Source organism: Cyprinodon tularosa, unplaced genomic scaffold, assembly GCF_016077235.1.
Source record: "Cyprinodon tularosa strain WSP-4 unplaced genomic scaffold, ASM1607723v1 ctg837, whole genome shotgun sequence".
Lineage (NCBI taxonomy): Eukaryota > Metazoa > Chordata > Actinopteri > Cyprinodontiformes > Cyprinodontidae > Cyprinodon > Cyprinodon tularosa.
In genome coordinates, this window is record NW_024039604.1 from 247,844 (window position 1) to 267,190 (window position 19,347).

At 39.6% G+C, this 19,347-nt stretch overlaps 1 protein-coding gene across 1 annotated transcript in view; it reads right to left on the reverse strand.

The window, feature by feature from the left end:
* The window catches only part of pi4kaa (phosphatidylinositol 4-kinase, catalytic, alpha a), an 84,071-nt gene extending 66,307 nt beyond the window's left edge, over positions 1–17,764 (reverse strand). The window contains exons 1-8 of the mRNA XM_038272567.1: positions 17,554–17,764; positions 7,288–7,404; positions 6,762–6,855; positions 6,590–6,678; positions 4,040–4,112; positions 3,688–3,950; positions 3,542–3,608; positions 2,338–2,486 (exon numbers count right to left, since the gene is read on the reverse strand). Coding sequence (XP_038128495.1) covers positions 2,338–2,486; positions 3,542–3,608; positions 3,688–3,950; positions 4,040–4,112; positions 6,590–6,678; positions 6,762–6,855; positions 7,288–7,404; positions 17,554–17,652 — 951 coding nt within the window. The 5' untranslated portion in view covers positions 17,653–17,764. The remainder of the gene's footprint in view (positions 1–2,337; positions 2,487–3,541; positions 3,609–3,687; positions 3,951–4,039; positions 4,113–6,589; positions 6,679–6,761; positions 6,856–7,287; positions 7,405–17,553) is intronic.
* Between the last annotated feature and the right edge of the window lie 1,583 nt (positions 17,765–19,347).

Consider the following 19,347-nt stretch of genomic DNA (forward strand, 5'->3'; position numbering starts at 1 on the left):
TTTCAAGCGCATGTTTTCTAATTATCTTATTCTAAGAGTGAAAATACTCATTCGATTGGCAATCTATCTCATTTACTTCCTCAAATTTAGGGTAAATACACTTAATTTAAGATATTTTTAGTTATTTCTAGATCGTTTTTCCAGTGTAAAAGGAATTGCACTGCAAAACCGATCTAGAAAGAAGTAAAGAATTCTTAATTTAGGTGCATTTAGCCTTAATTTGAGCAGTTTTATCAGATTATTTGCCAATGGAATGAGTATTTTTTGCTTTTCAAATAAAAAGATTAGATAATATTCACTTGAAATGAGACAATAAAATTGTTTTTTTCTTATTTTAAAAGTAAATTGTCTTGTTCCATTGGCAAACTGTCTCACTTACCGTATTTTCACAACCATAAGGCGCACCGTACTAAAAGGCGCACTCTCAGTTATGTGTCCCATTTCTGTATTTAACACACACATAAGGCGCACCGGACTATAGGGCGCGTTTTTTATATACAGGTACATGTCCTCTACTACCTTTAAATACCTCTACTGCGTATTTAAAAATACAGCGGGGGCAAAACTGAGTATGACTGTGCTTTATTCATGTATTTATTACAAACTATTAATCAAACCTGGCTGCTGGCCGTGAGACAGACACATCGCAGATGACACAGCGCTGTGATCACTCCTAAATTAACTTAAAATCCTGAAACCTGCCGACGGAATATGTTCGCTTTTATTACCGGTATCCTGGTGCCTGCAGTTAAAATTATTTAGATGAAAAACACCTGCCAGCAGCCACGGTGAACCTGGAGGCTGCCCGGCCTAGAGGCTGCTGATGAAAGGATTTCTGCTGTCGGTGCACCGCTGGTATGTGGGGGTCTGAGCGCCTCCGACAGAAATAGATAATCTGGATGAACTGACTGCAATTATGAAGTTTTCAGGTGGACTTTCTCACTTAAAAACATATTAAAACTACTTTATTCCCCCTGATCACAGCAAATATAGCTGCAAGATTAAGATTATTTAGATGAAAAAACACCTGCCAGCCACCGCGATGAAGAGGAGGAGACCCGCCCAGAGGCTGCTGTTGAATTAAGTTTTCAGGTAGAAAAATAGAGCGGGAGCAAAACTGAGTGTGATTGTGCTTTATTCATGTATTTATTACAAAGTATTAATCAAACCCATCAAAGTCATCATCCTCTGTTTCTGAATTAAACAGCTGCGCTAAATCAGACATGCCAATTTCCCCTTCTTCGCTATCAGAGTCACTTTCCGTACAGCGCGGCTCCTCAGAAATAATGCCGGCTTTTGCGAAAGCTTGAACAACAGAGCCAGCAGACACTTTAGTCCAAGCATCTACAATCCATCCGCAAACGGTGGCGTAACTTGCCCGGCGCTGCCTTCCACTTATCCTGAAACTGTGGTCTCCGTCTGTCATCCATCGCTCCCACGCCACTCGCAGCCTTACTTTGAACGGCCGGTTCACACCGATGTCGAGCGGTTGAAGTTCCTTTGTCAGACCTCCCGGGATAACGGCGAGCACAGCATCCATTTGATTCACCATGTTTTTCTCTTCAGCTGTGAGATGGGCACGCATGGAGTCACAGATTAACAGCGATGGTGATGCGTGGAAAAAAACACCTGTTCTCCTCACATACACCTCTCTCAGCCACGCTTTCATCATCTCCTCATCCATCCAGCCCTTTTCTTTGCGTTAATATCATATGTCATCAGAGCGCTGTGTCTACCTCGCTGTCAGCTCCCAGATCAGCTTCTCTGATTGGTTGATGCGGCGCGTCCAGCAGCAAAACTTCAATTTTTCCATCTCGAGCAGCAGCAGCGTGTTGGCGGTGCGTTAGATGCTTAAAGGCTGCGGGACCTTTTGCTGCACCTATACGCGCGTCAACCATTGACTTTGCATGTAAACTCGCTGCTTCTGCTGCACCTGCTGGGTCCGGTTCACACCGATGTCGAGCGGTTGAATAACAGCGAGCACAGCGTTAATTTGTTTCCCCATGTTTTTCACATCAGCTGTGAGATGGGAATGCATGGAGTTACATATTAATGGTGATGAGTGAAAAAAAAACACCTGGTCTCCTTACATTCAGCCACTCTTTCATCATCTCCTCAATGAGGTGGTCTCAAAAGTCGCAGTTGCAACACACATAGGGTGCACCGCACCAAAGGGCGCACCGCACATTTTGAGGGGAAAAAAAGACGTTTAAGTGCACCTTATAGTCGTGAAAATACGGTACCTCCCGAATTAAAGAAAATGCACTTATTTTAAGAAACAAATGACTTTTTGAGATTTAAATTTTTTGCAGTGTGTTAATTATATTAGGCACCAACCATTTGAAGGAGCAGTCTGAGCATATCCATAGGGACCTGGAACTCTCCGGCGCTGCTCCCGGTGAAGAGCGGAGACACGGAGAAGCTGGAGCTGATGGTGGAGAAGTAGTAATCCGGGTCCACCGCGCTGCCATCAGGGAGGTAAGAACCTGAGGCAGGACGGAAAATCACAGCCATCAGAGATTTTTTTGAAAGGACGGCAACAAAAGTGGCTGATAGGATCAGAAGCTATTTCTTTAAACAATTATTCAATTTAATTTACAAAAGCATTCAAACCTCAGGGACTTATTTCATATTTTTGCATGTTAAAGCCATGAAATTCAAGGTATTTTATTGATGTGATTGACTGCAACATAGTAGCTCATTATTGTGATGTAAAGGGAAAATATTGGAGGGATTCTTTCGTATTTATATTCTAAAAGGCTAAGCTGCACATTTATCCTATTTAGAACCACCTTTAGTTGAAATTGCAGCTGTGATTCTTTAGGGGAATGATACTCCCACCACCATGCATCAGAATGAGATACTGTGCAGCTTTTGGTCTATTTTTGTGACCAAACATTTTATCAAGCTTCACCACAACTTCCACCCCGACCTTCAGCGTTTACCGGTGGCCAGTCACCATGGAAACATCTGAAGACGTCACAGAAAAGCTGGATTTATACAGATAAGAATACATACAGGTGGACTATGTTAGCTTTATAACAGACTTCTGAAGGAAAAAAGATTAACTTGGTTTTGTTTAAGGATAACAGATAAAAATGGCTGAAATAAATAAGCACACCACACTTTTTTAAAAGCATGTGTTCGCTTGATATAGGCAAGATTTTTCATTAAATAAGTGTATTTTCCCTTGAATGTAGAAGGCAAGTAAGAAATTTGCTAAAGGAATAAGATATTTTATGTTTAATAAGTCGTTTTAATAAGTGTTTTAATAAGAAAAAAACAACTTCTTTGTTTCCTTACAAGTCCATAATGTCTAATTACCTTATTACATTATTTTAAGGGGAAAAACATGAATTCCAATAGCCTTTCATGTAGTTTAGCTGTTTGAAATAAGGGCCACTGGATTCATTTGAAGTAAATTTTCCTAGTTTTTAATCACTTTCTTTGCCGTGTTCCGTTTTACTCTGTATTGCATTTGTCTATTAACAAAATAATGGAAAATACATTAAAATGTGAGGTTTTAGTTTAAGGAAATTACCTTCAAAGTACTGCGCAGAGGGATCAGCAGGAGAACTAGGTGTCAGCCCTGTTCTCTCCGGACTTGCCTAAAAAGAAAAAAATGGATCCAATCTTAATCAGCAGCTCCCAGGTGCCTTGCCTTATTCTGCTCCCGGTCTGTTATACCTGCTGTGAAACGCTGGACACGGAGGAGCCTTTACGCTTCAGGGAGTCTCCCTGACACACTGTGAGCAGAGAGCTCGGTAGGATTGAACGGAACTCGTTGAAAGAGCGCCGGCGGGCAGCATCGCCTCCATCCGCAGTGGACAGCAAAGGAGCAGCAGGTCGGGGGAACAGCTTAGACAGCAGCGGCTCGTCAGTGTTACTGTATCGGCCGAATGCCCTGGCTACACCGAGCAGGCAGGGTACAGCGTACCTGCACAGGTATTCTGCAAGTGGAATCGAGCACAAAATATATCAGAATCTAGAGGTAGCAGCTAAAATATTGATTCGACATGCAAGTTTTTCATGTTGGCACCTTTATCGTGAGAATCTGGATTCTTGCAGATGTCTCGGAGGACCTGCATGATGTCCATGAGCGCCTCCAGGATCTGAAATACATGGTTAGCTTCTGAAGTACAGCTTTATTAGACGATGGAATACATTAAAAAAAAATAAAATAAACAGTCAACAGTGACACTGGCCTCCATTAAAAAAATGTAAAACATTTTAATAACTAAATTATTTACAGAATGAAAGAAAACAACAATTTTTTTTAGACTATGATCTCAAAACTACCACGTCTAAATGTATCACAGATGCAAAAATGGGGTTTAAAAGAAGAAAAAAAAGCGCTGAATGTTGGAATCTGTAAATAATATACCAATCTTATGTTTATATTTTATCACTGCTGCACTTTAAAAATAGAAATGTCTTGGGAGCTGTACCGAGCGAAAATTTTTTTTTTTTCTTAAAATGACAATAAAGTCTGTTTAAGTCTAAGTGCTGATTCATATTCTATATATAAGAGGGATTTTACCGGAAGCACTTTGCACACAGCAGCCAGAGAGTTAATGTAACGATAATCCAGAACGGTCCTAAAACTAACAGCAGCATCAATAAGGTCTACATTTACATACCTAACACTAAACAATTATTTCACCAATATGAGTTTCTATAAGGCCTGATGTAGACAATTTCTTTTTTTTCTTCTTCTTCTTCTTCTTCTTTTTTTTTTAGGTTTTTCTTTTGTTTTTGCGGCACTAAGTGGCTCTTTTTTGCGACAGTAGGCTGACAGGAAAGGGGTTATGAGAGAGAGAGGAAGACATGCGGCAAAGGACCGCAGGTCAGATTCAAACCCAGGTCGGCCGTGTCTAGGACTAAGCCCTCCGTACATGGGTTGTGCGTGCTAACCGCTGCGCCACCTGCAGGCCCTGATGAGGCCAATTACAATCAAACCAAATAACCTAAGGGTAATTCATGTCTTAAAGTCGTAGGGAAACAGCTTTTCCAACCGTCGCATTTCCGAATTCTCCCGAGTGCACGACTTTACACGGCTGAATAAAGTGAATGTGATTGGGCCTTTATCAAGGGGGCGGGACTGAAGCAAGTTTGATTCTGGCTGGTTAGTTGGAAGCATCTTGCTAACCAGTTACCAACTTAGTGCTAGTAGGTTCCCAATGGGAAATTCCATTGGGACCAAGTAGCACTAAATTGGTGACTTAGAAACGACACTGTCAAGGAACGCTATGGACAGAGGAAACATGCAAGAGGAGGAGAGTTTAGTGTCGGAGGTCGTGGATGAGTCTCCTCCGTCATACATTTTTTATTTTTTTATTTAGAGGAGGAAAGCGGGACGAAGATGTTGTGGAAGAGGACGCCAGGGCGGCAGAAGCTTGGTTTGGTGTAGAAGGCTTCCAGCCGTACATGTTTGAGCCCTTGCCTCGCAATGCTGCCAGTTCTGTTAGCTCTACGCCTGCTGAAGACACAGACGTCCATCCATGTGAACACTGGGACGGAACTCAATGGGATTGAGTATATTAGCTGCAAAATATGAATCACAATGCTATGACCGAAAAAATTTGATTGACAGATGACCGTTGATATATGATTGGCCTAATTTAGGTGTTCAGGCTGACGTATAACTAACTGGCCTGCATAAGATAAAGGGAAAAAAAACACACAGATTTTAAGACAGGATTTTTTTAAATAGAAATTTTCTAAATTTTGGGACAATATCGTCTAATAAAGATTACATTTATAAACATGTTTAAGCCAGAATGATTAGACATTTAAATATGACTTCCCTACAACTTTAAAAATAAAACATTCTACTCAATTTAGAACTTTCTGTAACGCTTTATTTTACAGAACATCAATAACCATATAATAGCATGGTAATAACATAGCAAGTTACACTATCACTAAAAGAAAACCTTATGGAGAATTTTTGTAAGTGCTGTGGTTCAAATTTTAGGCAGACAACGTAAAGTCAGACTTCTTAGATTTCAAACTGTTATCAGCAGCAAACTCATTATTTCCTCGTCAGCAATTAATTAGTGTTATTATCTAGTAAAATGCAGTTTTCTGTTGGCATATAACAGAAACCAAACCTAGAAGACAGCAAGCCAGTCTTTTTAACCCATGTTTATATGTTACCTGAGTTCAGTTTTATAATGCTTTAGTTACTTGATCATAAGTTACAATTTAATTTATAAGCCTTTGGTAGGTGGTGGCCTATAGTAGAAACGTTTATGTGGTAACCTAATGGTGACTAACCACCCAATAGTTAGATGGTAACATACAATTCTACTATTTACATGTGGGTAATTACTTTGAAATGACATACCTTAATTTTGAGGTAATTACCAAATAAAGCATTTCTTGTTACCAAGTAATATTGTGTGACTTGCTATGTTATTACCGTGTTATTACTTGGTTGTTGATGTACTGTGACAGAAAGCTTTAGTGAACTTTCCTGCTAAGAAACCAAAATCCTGTTATTTTCATACAATATATAAAAAACAGGTAATGAGGCTCTATTTTTTTTTCTTTCTTTCCTAATAAGCAGAAACACGTCGGCACAGACCTGTCCTCGTAGGTTCTCATCTCTTTGGGCAACATCTGACAGCAGCGTTACAAGACAAAAGCTGAAGTTTTCAGCGACTGGAAGAGCATCTGTGTGAGAAAATGACAATAAAGATCAACCAGAGTTTGAAACCCTCAAAACACAGCGTGGATTTCACTGCACTGATACAGACCCGGTCCTTTGCGTTCTGAGCTCTCCTCTATCCACTGGACTTTAGGAAGCCCTTTAAGCAGCCCAAGAAGGTAGGGAACGATAACATCTTTGTGCTGCAAGACAAGGATCGCACAGAACATCAGTTTCAGCAGGTCACTGTGCAGTGGGAAAAAAAGTATTCAACTATTCACCCTAGTTAAAGAAATAGAGATCTATGGATTTCACTCAGTCGTCACATTTATTCAAAAAGAGAACAGTTCATCATACAGCCCTTATGGCACAGCATTCTGCCCTGTTCTGCCTGAGCAGCGTTCATTCCCCCTCACTTACAACAATTAAAGTAGTCAGAGTTATGGGAAGAAGCTATGTCTGGTCTACAAACACTATCCTGCAGGGAATGGTGTGGCCTTGAAAGTGAAACAGACTGAGTGAAAATTTTTATAGTGAGTAAATAGGATAAATTCATATATAACAGAAGAGAAATCAACATTTTCCGACAACACACTGTTGGCGCGAAAGCATAAAAAGTGACAAACAGGGTTTACCTGGAGGTGTGACTCCACCAGAAAAATACCGAGAGCGATTACAGCATCCCTCCTCCTCTCATCAAGCTGGAAGACCCCTCTGAAGTCCACAGGGCACATACATTGCAGCTTCTGCACCTGCAACACAAAAACACAGGAAAATGAAGAAAGGCAACAATTACTTTTTAACAAACTTTATGAATTACTAAAATCCAGGTTTTTCTGCAAACTTTCAGCATCTGTGTAAAGGAAAAAATACAGTTTTTCAGCAATATGATGGATGATATTATGTTTCATTTATTTCTGATAAAACAAAATATTTTACAGCAGAATTTCCAACCCCCCTGCAGTTTTACTGCAGTCCACTAGGGGGAGTGACCTCTGTGTTGAGAAGCTATGCTTTGCTGAGGAGGAGAGAGTTGATTGGATCAGCAAATACATCTGAGAGTACTAGAAAAATTATAATCCTATGGGAGAATTATCCTGCCATAATGTAAGAGCACATGATTTCAATTTGAGAAAAGAATCTCATCTTCTTGCACTCAAAACTTATAATGCTCACACTCAAAACATGCGCTCTCTCTCAAATATTTTCATTTCTCTCTCAAATCTTTGTTTCTTCTCTCAGATTTAATGCTTCTTGCACAGATATTTTCTCCTCTCGCTTGCCTCCTTCTCTTTGAGCACAAACCGCGCTCTGCTCGGGTCTCAAATACGCTCGCAAACCCGTAGGCTCTGCTTGCCGATTTTTTCTGCTCTCTCTCGGATTGCAGTTGGATCGTCGCCTAGCAACCATTCCAGCCAATAGAACGACAGCCTCGATAAGGGTGCGCTTGTTTAACCCTACTGAGTGTGCCTGTGCTACTACGCCACTTATAAGAGCGTCAGCTGAAACTGCTATTTACAGTAGTTTTGTGGCTCGATTCAGCAAAGTTCAATACTTATGGATAACCCAAACAATTCTGAATTAAGTAATTTTAAACAATTAGTGGTTTGTTATGTACAAAAGCAAAGAACAGACATATTAAATTATTATCTTGAAATACTTTGTTAGTATTGATTTCAAAGTGTAGGGGAAAAAATAATTTTTTTTACAAAAAGTTTAAATGTTGGATAGTTATTTCCAATTATTATTATGGTGTTATGTGTCCAGTCAGCTTTCTTATTGACGTGAACACCCAGGTATTTGAAACTCTCCACAGTTTCTATGTCCTGCCCCTGAATGTTCACACGGGGTCCTCTCCTGAAGTCGATCACCATCGCCTTGTTCTAACTGGTGTTTAAACACAGGTGTTTTTTCTCACAACAGTCCACAAAGTCCATGATGACTGACCAGTACTCCTGTCCATTCCTCTCAGACACACAGCCCACAAGGTGAAGGTGTAGGGTGAAGAGAAATGGAGACAGGTCGGTGGCCTGGAGGCCCCAGTGCTGCAGACTGCCACCTCTGACTGATAGCCTTGCAGACACAGGGCTGGTCAGTCAGAGAAAATCCTGACTTTGATTTTCTTATAGAAGTCAGGAGAAAAAGATTTCTGTTCCAGGGTCAAGTCATCCACGCCTCCGAAAATTAACAATCTCACTGTTAACTAAATATAAAATTTGAGGTCTGATTAAACATGATAATAAAATTTAAATAAATAAATACCAATTTTAATATCATAATACAGTACTTATTATTTATTTACCTGCTGATATAGCCAAAGAAACCGCATAGGTAGTCCAATGAAAAGCTCCTTTGAGGTAAAAAGAGCGGTGGCTTTCAGAAGACATAAGTCTCCTTTCCCTGTAATGTCCTACTTGAGCTGCGAATGGACTCCTCTTTCGGACCAATTGTCCACTCATCCAACATTTTAAAACATCCATAACTCACTGACTGGTTAAAACGTAAAGATTTGCCATTATACTAACAAAGTATTTCAAGATAATAATTTAATATGTCGGTTCTTTGCTTTTGTACATAACAAACCACTAATTGTTTAAAATTACTTAATTCAGAATTGTTTGGGTTATCCATAAGTACTGAACTTTGCTGAATCGAGCCACAAAACTACTGTAAATAGCAGTTTCAGCTGACGCTCTTATAAGTGGCGTAGTAGCACAGGCACACTCAGTAGGGTTAAACAAGCGCACCCTTTCCAGAGGCTGTCGTTCTATTGGCTGGAAAAGTTGCTAGGCGACGATACAACTGCAATCCGAGAGAGAGCAGAAAAATCGGCAAGCAGAGCCTACGGGTTTGCGAGCGTATTTGAGACCCGAGCAGAGCGCGGTTTGTGCGCGAAAAGAAGGAGGCAAGCGAGAGGAGAAAATATCTGTGCAAGAAGCATTAAATCTGAGAGAAGAAACAAAGATTTGAGAGAGAAGAGAAAATATTTGAGAGAGAGCGCATGTTTTCAGTTTGAGCATTATAAGTTCGGAGTGCAAGAAGATGAAATTCTTTTCTCAAATTGAAATTATGTGCTCTTGCATTATGGCAGGATAATTCTCCCATATAATCCCCCTAAAATCAAACTTAAAGCAAGACTGTGTAAAAGTTCTTATCCACTAGAGGGCGCTGGACTATGGAGTGAATTATGTTCCCATGTTTTCCCAAATAGAAATTTGAAAGAAAAACAATTTTTTTTTTTATATTGGAATAAATAAAGGCCAATCCAGAAATCCAACTTTGAAAAACATTTAATAAAAAAAAAAAGAGTAACACTGCAGTTTTCCCTGATTTAGTTTTTTCAAAAGATGTTAACAAAAAAATTTTTTTTTACAGATATTTTCCACTTTCTTTGATGTTCCTCTTTGTCAGATTGAGTTTAATGAATTGCATTTTTTCTAAATACTGGATTTCACATCATTCTCCATTCTCTTTGCATTTGGGGGCGGGCCTTCCTGGAGGAGGGGTGAAAACTTGCCCAATTTGCAGCGTCTATTAACAAAACAAATATATTATTGTGTTGCTTAAAAGGGCTGGGTATTTTTGCCAAAGTCCTGAATCGATTCGATTTTGATTCATACAGTTCTAAATCGATTAATTTCGGTAAGATCTGTTTTTACAATAATGAAAGTGGTTTAACTGTGTTTCAAAATACTCATGTATTTTATTTTTTTCCTGTCACATTGAACACAAAGTGCAAACTTGTAAATCAGACAGTTTAAACATGAGATTTGAACAAAACTGACTCAAAAGTGCAAACTTGTTTGTGAAAAGTGAAGCCTCACTCGAGCAAGCAAACGTGAAACACCACAGACACTCATGAGATGCATTATCTTCACTGCACAAACTATATTTGCAGCGTTGTCTGTAAGAACTACAGGGTGTTTTCTGGTCAGCCCCCATTTGTTAATGTCTTCAGTCAACCTATTGGCTATATTTGCAGCTGTCTGGTTTGAAGTCATCTTGAGTGCATCTTTCCTGCTTATTTGAACGTGAACATCACTATAAAATTAATTGATCAAATTCCCTAGACCTCAATTTTGCAAAAATGTAAAGGAATCGATTGAAAATCGATTAAATCGATTTTTTTACCCAGCCCTATTGCTTAACACGCCGGTTAAATTAAAAGAATCTAAAATAATCTATTTCCTTGAATCTCATTTCTTTTTCCAGACTGTTCTTCGATTCCTCCCCTACGCTTTCTGTATTTCACTCATTGCTCTTCTCTCACATTTAGTTGGGAAAACCACCTAGGATTTTGCATAAGCTGAGAGCTTTCCTCTACCGGTGTGTATATATATATATATATATATATATATATATACACATATATAAATATATTAGGGCTGCAACTAACGATTATTTTAAAAATCGATGAATCGGCCGATGATTTTTTCGATTAATCGATGAATCGGACAAAAAATATTTTTTATATTAACCTCTTTATTCCAAAATAAACATTTTAGACAGAACAAACAAGCACACAAGTACAGGTTTAGACTAGAAGAGTTTTGCCTTTTAAGACAGGAAAGTATAGCAGTTAAAGTTGCTAAAGTTGCTACTTGAGAAAATACTGAACCATAGAGATAAAAATAGCCCTGTGATTCAAATTATAAATTGTATTTGGAATAAAAATGAGAGAACTAGGGGTGCTAAAAAACACATCCTCCAAAGACAGATATTTACATGGGAATGTGGCAGATAATTAATTGACATATTACTGATCTTGCTGGATTTTATTCTGCTTTGCTTCCATACTTTACTTTACTCTATCTTTGCCAGAAGAATTAAACTTTAAAAGCCTTGCCCTCACAATTTGCAAGTTAATTTATTTATAAAGTAAATATAAAAGCTGCTTAAGCTAATTCAAATGAAATTAAAAGTAAAATAAGTAGCCAACCTTATCACTGTCTGTAACCTACTAACACGGTAAGGAAAGCATCAGATGAGCTACCTGAGAAACTAACGTTACATTTCCCCCCTTTAAAACCAAACAAACAAGGTGCTTCCGTGCCATGTTCATTTGTTTTTACAAAAGTTGCATGTTACGACTTTTTTCACTTTACAAAGCGCAGGCTATTTTAATTATTGTGATCAATTTGCACCATCAATCCCGGCGCATGCGCGCTTCATTTGCAGTCTGGACGCTGAGGGTAAACTATGGCGTTACATTTATGTCATACGCCATACTGGAGGGGTCTGAAAAGTCGCTGAGTTGGGAACACTGCACCTGCGGTGCTGGCTCGCTCTGCCGTATTTTTTCTTCTTCCCCTGCTTCAGTCAAGTGGATGTGATGACGACGGCGGCAGATGACACATTAATCACACAACTAATCGATGATGAAATTCGTTGCCAACGCTTTTAAAAGTCGATTTTTATCGATTTTATCAATTCGTTGTTGCAGCCCTAAAATATATATACATATATAAATATATATACATATATAAACATACACACGGTATGGGGTCTTGGTTCGGCACGCACATTGCCATGCAGAATACACACCTGCAAGCTCTGATTGGTCTGTAGTCATAGAGGCCGTTTCTCAATGTGTACTAGTGCATTCTCATGTTCTCATGTGCTTGTGAAACGTCATCACCCTCAGCCCTACTACTGTCCAATTCACAAGAACAGCAGACCGAGAACAGATCAATGTCCCTGGATGGTTTTATCGCCTCTCCCTCTTTACCCAGCATGCATCAGAGCAGACTTGTCCGTTCTTAAGATTGACAGCTGTCCCAGCATGCACTGCGGCAGCAGCAGCTTTCAATGGGGCGCTTGAGTATTAAGTTAAAAGCTCTCTTTTCTGTTGATTTTGTTCAATAAAAGTACGTTTTAAGATCATTTGAGGCGAAAACATATTTTAAATCGTCAACATTATGGTCTATTTACCAATTTTTCTTCTCAAGAACATACTTGGCAAGGAAACAAGTCTATACTCGCGTTCTTGTGAATTGGGAAAAAGTCCTAGACATGCCTGAATTGGTCTAGATAGTAAACGCCACCTTAAAATACAAACTGAACTCTGTGGGAAGGAAAGGCTGTTGGGTTTTGTTGTTGCGAGCGAGTGCTAACAATGGCGAGTGACGAAGAATTAGTCAGTGGTGTGGGATAACCTCGGGTTCCCTGTAAGGTATAACAGCGATGGAGAGCAGAACAAAGACGGTCTGTTGTCGTTGTTCGACACCTGTTCATTACGTGAGTGGGAACACTTCAAATATGCTGACACATATCAAACGACACCACCCAGATATCCCCATCACCAACAAAAGACAGAAGAAAAGTGCCCAATTACGTCTCCCAAATGTATTACCACAACCCCTTGATACGAATACATGCAGAGCAAAAGAAATTACAGAAGCAATTGGAATCTACATCGTATCTGCTGTGCGGCCATAATCCACAGTAAAACAGGCAGGATTCAGATATCTATTGCCTTTGAGGATAGCCTTTTGGTCAGGTTTTTGTTTCTGCACTGTACCGAAAATGTACCGAACCGTAGGATCCATACCGAGGTACGTACACAACCATGAGTTTTTACTATCGTTCCACCCCTAATATATTTTATATATTTTAAAAAACAGGGAGAGGTGGCCTATTGGTTAGGGCATAGAGCTTGGAATCCTAAGGTTCTGAGTTCAAGGCCCACTGCCACAGACTGCAACTCTGGGTCCCTGAGCAAGACCCTTAACCCCATACTGCTCCCCGGGCGCCGCACAATAGCAGCCCACTGCTCCCCAAGGGGATGGGTTAAATGCATTTCTCCAATGTGAGATCAATAAATTTCAATTATTATTATGTACTTCTCGGCCTCCAACCGTTAAAAGTAGTATGGTATAGACAGATTTGTCATTTTGTATACAAGAGTGAAAACAAAATTACATTTTCTTTAGAACAGCTCTAGACAATTTGTATATTAACAGTTCTAACAGAATTTTTTTTATTATAAATAAAATAACCCATTTTAGTGTTGTTATGAGCGTTTCCTCGAATCGCGTATCAAGGTGTGATTCATTTAGGGGAGGGGCCAAAATTGATGCCGTCCGAAGCCTCGCTACCGTGATACCATGTGACCACTAGGGGAAGTGGTTCAGAAAGAGCAAGAACTTCAACAGGCAAGATGTGGGAGTTTGTAGGAGAGGTGCTGTCAGTTGGATAGAGTTTGGATAGATTCTAAGAATAGATTGGTTGGAAAAACAACAGATCTAATTGGTTAAAACTATTTTGGTCAGATTAAACAATGTAACGATCAAAATCTGAGCAAGCCACTGGACACAGCTGTAACTTTAATGTTACATGTTATACTACTACTATACAATGGTAGTGGCGTCATCTGTTAGACACCACCTTCCACTCCTGAGGCTGATGGTTCAAGACCCACTTTTGAAAGTTGCGATTATACTTAAGTATTTTGGGTAATGAGACTAATTTGTATTGTAAAAATATAGATTAGGTAAAAACACTGCCAAATAAAATTGGCTGATTTAGCCAAATCCAACCCGATTAAAACCAAAAAGTGTGCAAAAACTATTATGTTTGAATAAAAATTACAAACACCTTTCATTTTTCTCATCATTGACAAAAAGTTTCACTGTCTGCTTGAGTTCATTTCAATAAAATGGCAGAAAAACAGTGCACCTTAAATGATTGCTCTCTTCTAAGACATTTTACACTTAAAAAAAAAAAGAAAAAACCCACAAAATATTTTATTATACACACCAATCATTAACAATTTCAAAGGAACTTAAAATGGAAAAAAAGAGAAAAACAATTGCAAAAAAAAAATAAAAAATCACGGATTTCAATAGAAACTGTAGTTATGCACTCCACCAGTAGGTGGTGATATGTTGTTCACATGAGGCTTTATGAACTGTGGGGGTCGGTACCTTCACTACCTAAAAGGTTTAGGCCCCGTCCACACGAAGTCAAAACGAACACGAAACGCTGATATTTTCCAAAACGTTTGCCGTAAAGACGGAGACGTAAAATAAATGTGAGCGTCCACACCAATGCATGAAAACGCTGCAAAATGTATGCCAGGCCTGTAAGTGGCGCTGTGGTGCCAAAGCAAAAATAGGCGACAAAATGTTGGGCATGCGCACTACAACAACCAAACCGGAAAACCCCTAGAAGAAGAACCGAATAGAAAAGATGGCGGCAAGTACGACTGGGCGAACATGTACAAGTCTTGTTTGGACAGATGATGAAGTGGAACTGCTGCTTCGAGTTACACTTGATTATAAAGTCAAAAGACTACAAGAAAGTGTCGATTGGGAGACGTGTTATTCAAAATACAGTGAAAATACCTTCGCCTGGTTGCCCTGCGGGTCCATTTCCGTGGTTCAGTCATATTGAGGTGCTGAACTATGTCGTCTATATTGCTCTGTTCTTCCTGGAGATATCCCAGAAGAAGAAGATTCTGCTGTAAGCCCGACAGCAGGGTGAGTAGCGTGAGCAGCAACCATTCAAAACAGTAAGGCGCCATTGTTGTTGTGATACTGTGTCGCGCATGCGTGTTTAGAGGCGACGCTATGACGCATGCGTGTAAAAAAAAAAATGCGGTTAGGGTGTAAAGATGGAAACGCGAAAACGGCGTTTCAGAATCTTCCCACTCTGAAGGGTGAATAAAAAAAGGATCGTTTACAGACCCCCGAAACGCCGGCTTCGTGTGGATGAGAGGCTGGTTTGGTGAAAAATTTGTGCGTTTAGGCCAGGGTTCGGCTTCGTGTGGACGGGGCCTTAGAAATCTTTTAATTTTAATACATCAGACTAGGACAGAGATAAATTAGTTTGATAACCTTTTGGAACATCCTGTTCATAAAGATTTCAGATGTATACTGCTAAGTGATAAGCTAGCTCATGTGCAACATTGTTCAAAGTAGCAGAGCCCACTATATTCATTTAAAAGCTCATGTTTAGCTGCGCTCTAACTGCATTTAAATCAGAAACCTGATTTCCTTGCAGTGCAAACAATAATCTAAAAAAAAGGAATTTTGATTGTGTTTTGATCTTAGTCTGAGAGGCTGACACTGGTTCTACTTTTAAGATTAGGCTTAACACGTTTATTTTTACAAAGTTTATATTCAGAGTAGCTCAGTTTATACGGGATTACCTCTATATTGCTATTATAGGCTTAGATCGCTGGAGGATATGGGGATGACTTTTCATTATTCTGCTCTCCATTCCCTTATTCTGGATTATTTGCTAATTAAATATTATGCTCTCTGCTTTTCTTATCATAGCAGCTTCATCTGGTCTGTTTCTGTTTGGCTGTGACACCATCCTGGAGAGATGAATCAGCTGTGCTGCTGCCATCAGCACCTCCGATCATAGATTATAAAGTTGGGGTTATTTTTCAGTGTTTATCCCGTTTCTCTCCTAGACATAGCTAAGGGCTCAGCCTTTACTGTGATTAACTGTATGTTCTCTCTTTCATCCCTTTGACATGAAAACTGACAGAGCTTTTCTGAATTGTTTAAATAAATATTATAGACTAACCAAAAATACATTGAAAATAACCAGTTTTATTAGATTAGATTAAACTTTATTGTTATTACACAGGTACAGGTACAAGGCAACAAAATGCAGTTTAGTTCTAACCAGAAGTGCAATAGCAGCAAGTGCAGGATAAATAATGGTTCTATAAATACAGGACATGGGTTTCTACTAAATAAATATAGAGATGAACACCATTATAAACAGAATTTTACTAATAGATCTGTCCTATGAATATAATATATAGATAACTAGTGTTATGAACTAAATTTACAGCTGGATATGTACCCAATATAATATACAGGTGGATATTACTATAAAAAGGGTTTTTACACTTATGTACAATAGCATAATATACAGATGGCCTTTACTATAAAATGAATAAATAAAGTTTGGACAGAAGTTATCTAAATTAAAGAGCAGTGGAAGGTAATTGCATATTAGTTAAAGTACGGTATCCTGGTTCTTCCCGTAGTTGAACCGTCATAATTAGTAAAATAATGCTACAAAAATCAAAAACCCTAAGAGAAAATTTGAAGCATTGGAGAAGTAGATTAGTTCCTCAAACTAAAACCCTTCGAAATAATAAAGTGGTGTCGGTAAAACAGTTCATTCATCCCATTATGCACTTCCTGTTTTAAACTTCCCCATTCTCTGACCTTTTCTTCTTTAACCAGCACATCTGCCTTTTCTAACCAAAGAGAAAAAAAAAAACAGCATAAAAAAAACAATGTGGAATGGATAAATAAAATATGATTTAATTAGTGTATCATGAAATCCACTAACCAAAGAAATGAGCCAATGAACCCCCAAGTTAAGCTACAGTTGAAGGTGCTTCCCTTTTCTTTGCTGAGGATAGGGAACTAAATCTGTTTTCTTCCTGAGTATTAACACATATTGATGTAGTCACTAACATTACAATCAGATAAACTTTACATTATTATCCTGTAAGATGTCCTCAAACTTAGGAGTTTATAGGTCCAGTTTCACTCCTCAGTTGGTCTTTAGTGCTCCTCAAATCCTAAAACTTTAGAAAGTGGCTTAGAATATCTGGAAGGTTACCAAAACATTCAGATAATTAAACGGGATATTCAGACTTAGAAGAAAGAAAGATAAACAGATCAGACTGAGGCGCTCCATCTGAGAGAAGCTGAACAGATTAACTAGGAGCTAAAAACAGCTAGCGGTTACCTACCGCCAAGCGACGTTAATATTGAAATGTTATCGATACAACTACAAGCTAACAGAGGAAAATAAAGTCACTTCCGGACAGAAATAATAGTAAAAACCCATCCGACAGATGGAAGAGAGAAGTTCAGGACGTCAGTGTCGCAGTGTGCTGCTAGCTCAGCTAGCTGGACCGTTACCTTGTCTAAAGGCGCGTGCTGGTGAGCCGCCAGGGACCGAGCCAGAGAAAGGACGGTGTTAAAGTAGAAGCCTCTGCATCCTCCTCCATCCAGAGACATGTTGAACGGCTGCCCCGGACTCCACTATACAGAGACAAACATCCTCTTCCCGTCATCCGACCAAAACACACAGCCCAGCTGGAGCTACGGTGGGCGAGAGGTCCAAATAAGGCGAAGCAAGGTCACAAGCAGAGCAGACTGGGCCTGTTTCTGCTGCGCCAAAGATGCTCTGTACATTTGCTTCTTTTTTTCCATTAAACAGTACACCTTGTGTTTAGTTTGTCACTTTATATATAAACCTGAGCTGTTCTATTGCATTTATCAGCTAAGTAAAGTTTTCATTGGATATATGAGCTACTATGTGAAAATGTGTAATCCTCCAGGGGCATAACCAGAACATTTTTATAAGGGTTGCTAGGCAACAACCTACAGAAGAGGATTAGGGCCACTGAATGAATAAAAAATGTTATCTGATATTTAAATATTATTTTAGTTTAATATGGGAAAAATAGTCAGAATTCTGACCAATGGCGTAATGACACAACAATAACAAACACTAGAAAATTTCTAAAGAAATTTTGAGGGGGGCCACCTACTGCCCGTCTGGGTAACTGGGCCAATACGGCCCTGGCAAGTGACGTCGGGGCTCCCCAGACCAACTGCTTACGCCTTTGAGGGCTGCTGAGGGAAGGAAAGAGGGCTAGGTCATGGGCAAAGAGAGCTGTGTGCCACTTGTGCTGAAATCTGGGAAATAGACGTGCACAGCATATGATGCACAAGGGTAATATGGGTTGTCCATATTGAACCGCAGTGGGTAAAGCGCAGTTGGCGGGCTCCGCCCGCCTGCTATGAGCCATTGCAGTGATGAAATCACCATTGGCGGGCATCGCCCGCCTTCTAAGAGCCATTGCAGTGATGAAATCACCAATGGCGGGCTCCGCCCGCATGCTCAGAGCCATTGCAGTGATGAAATTACAAATGGCTATGAGCAATATGCCAGAATGTATGAGTGTGTATAAGGAAGAGGCTTTTATTCTGTAGAGTCCCTGTAGTGTTATTTTGAAAGTCTATCATGGATTTGCCTCGTCTGTTCCTGTTTGGCTGTGACGTCATCCTGGAAAGAAACATCAGCTGTGCTGCTTCCATCAACACCCTTGTTTATAGATGTTGGAGATCGGCCTGTTTTCCAGTGTGGTCCTGTTTCTCTGGCCGTGACTGAGTGGATGTGCTCTCTTCGTCCTCTGGCATGGGAGCTGCCTTGGAGCTCGTCTGCCTGGCTGTGTGTTTCCTGGACGGGGCCGCCTTTTACAGCTGCTTTTTGTATCTCTGTTTCTGTCTCCTTGAACCCCAGTCGGCCTCGGCAGATGGCCGCTCACACTGAGCCTGGTTCTGCTGGAGGTTTCTTCCTGTTAAAAGGGAGTTTTTCCTCTCCACTGTCGCTACAAGCATGCTTAGTGTGGGGGATTGTATTTGAGTCAATGAGTCAATGCAATCAACTGGTTTTCCTTAGATAGAAAACTTTGTATCAATTTGACTGTATGATCTGGTTGAACTGTAAAGTGCCTTGAGATGACATGTGTTGTGAATTTGGCGCTATATAAATAAACTGAATTGAATTGAATTGCATCAAAAGATGGGTCATGCCCAGCAGTGATATAGAATCCATTTCCAAATGTTAAATCACTGGTTTTCCATGTTATTAGGTGAATAGCTGCTGTATTACAGAGTAAATGGGAGACTTTTATTGTGAAATTT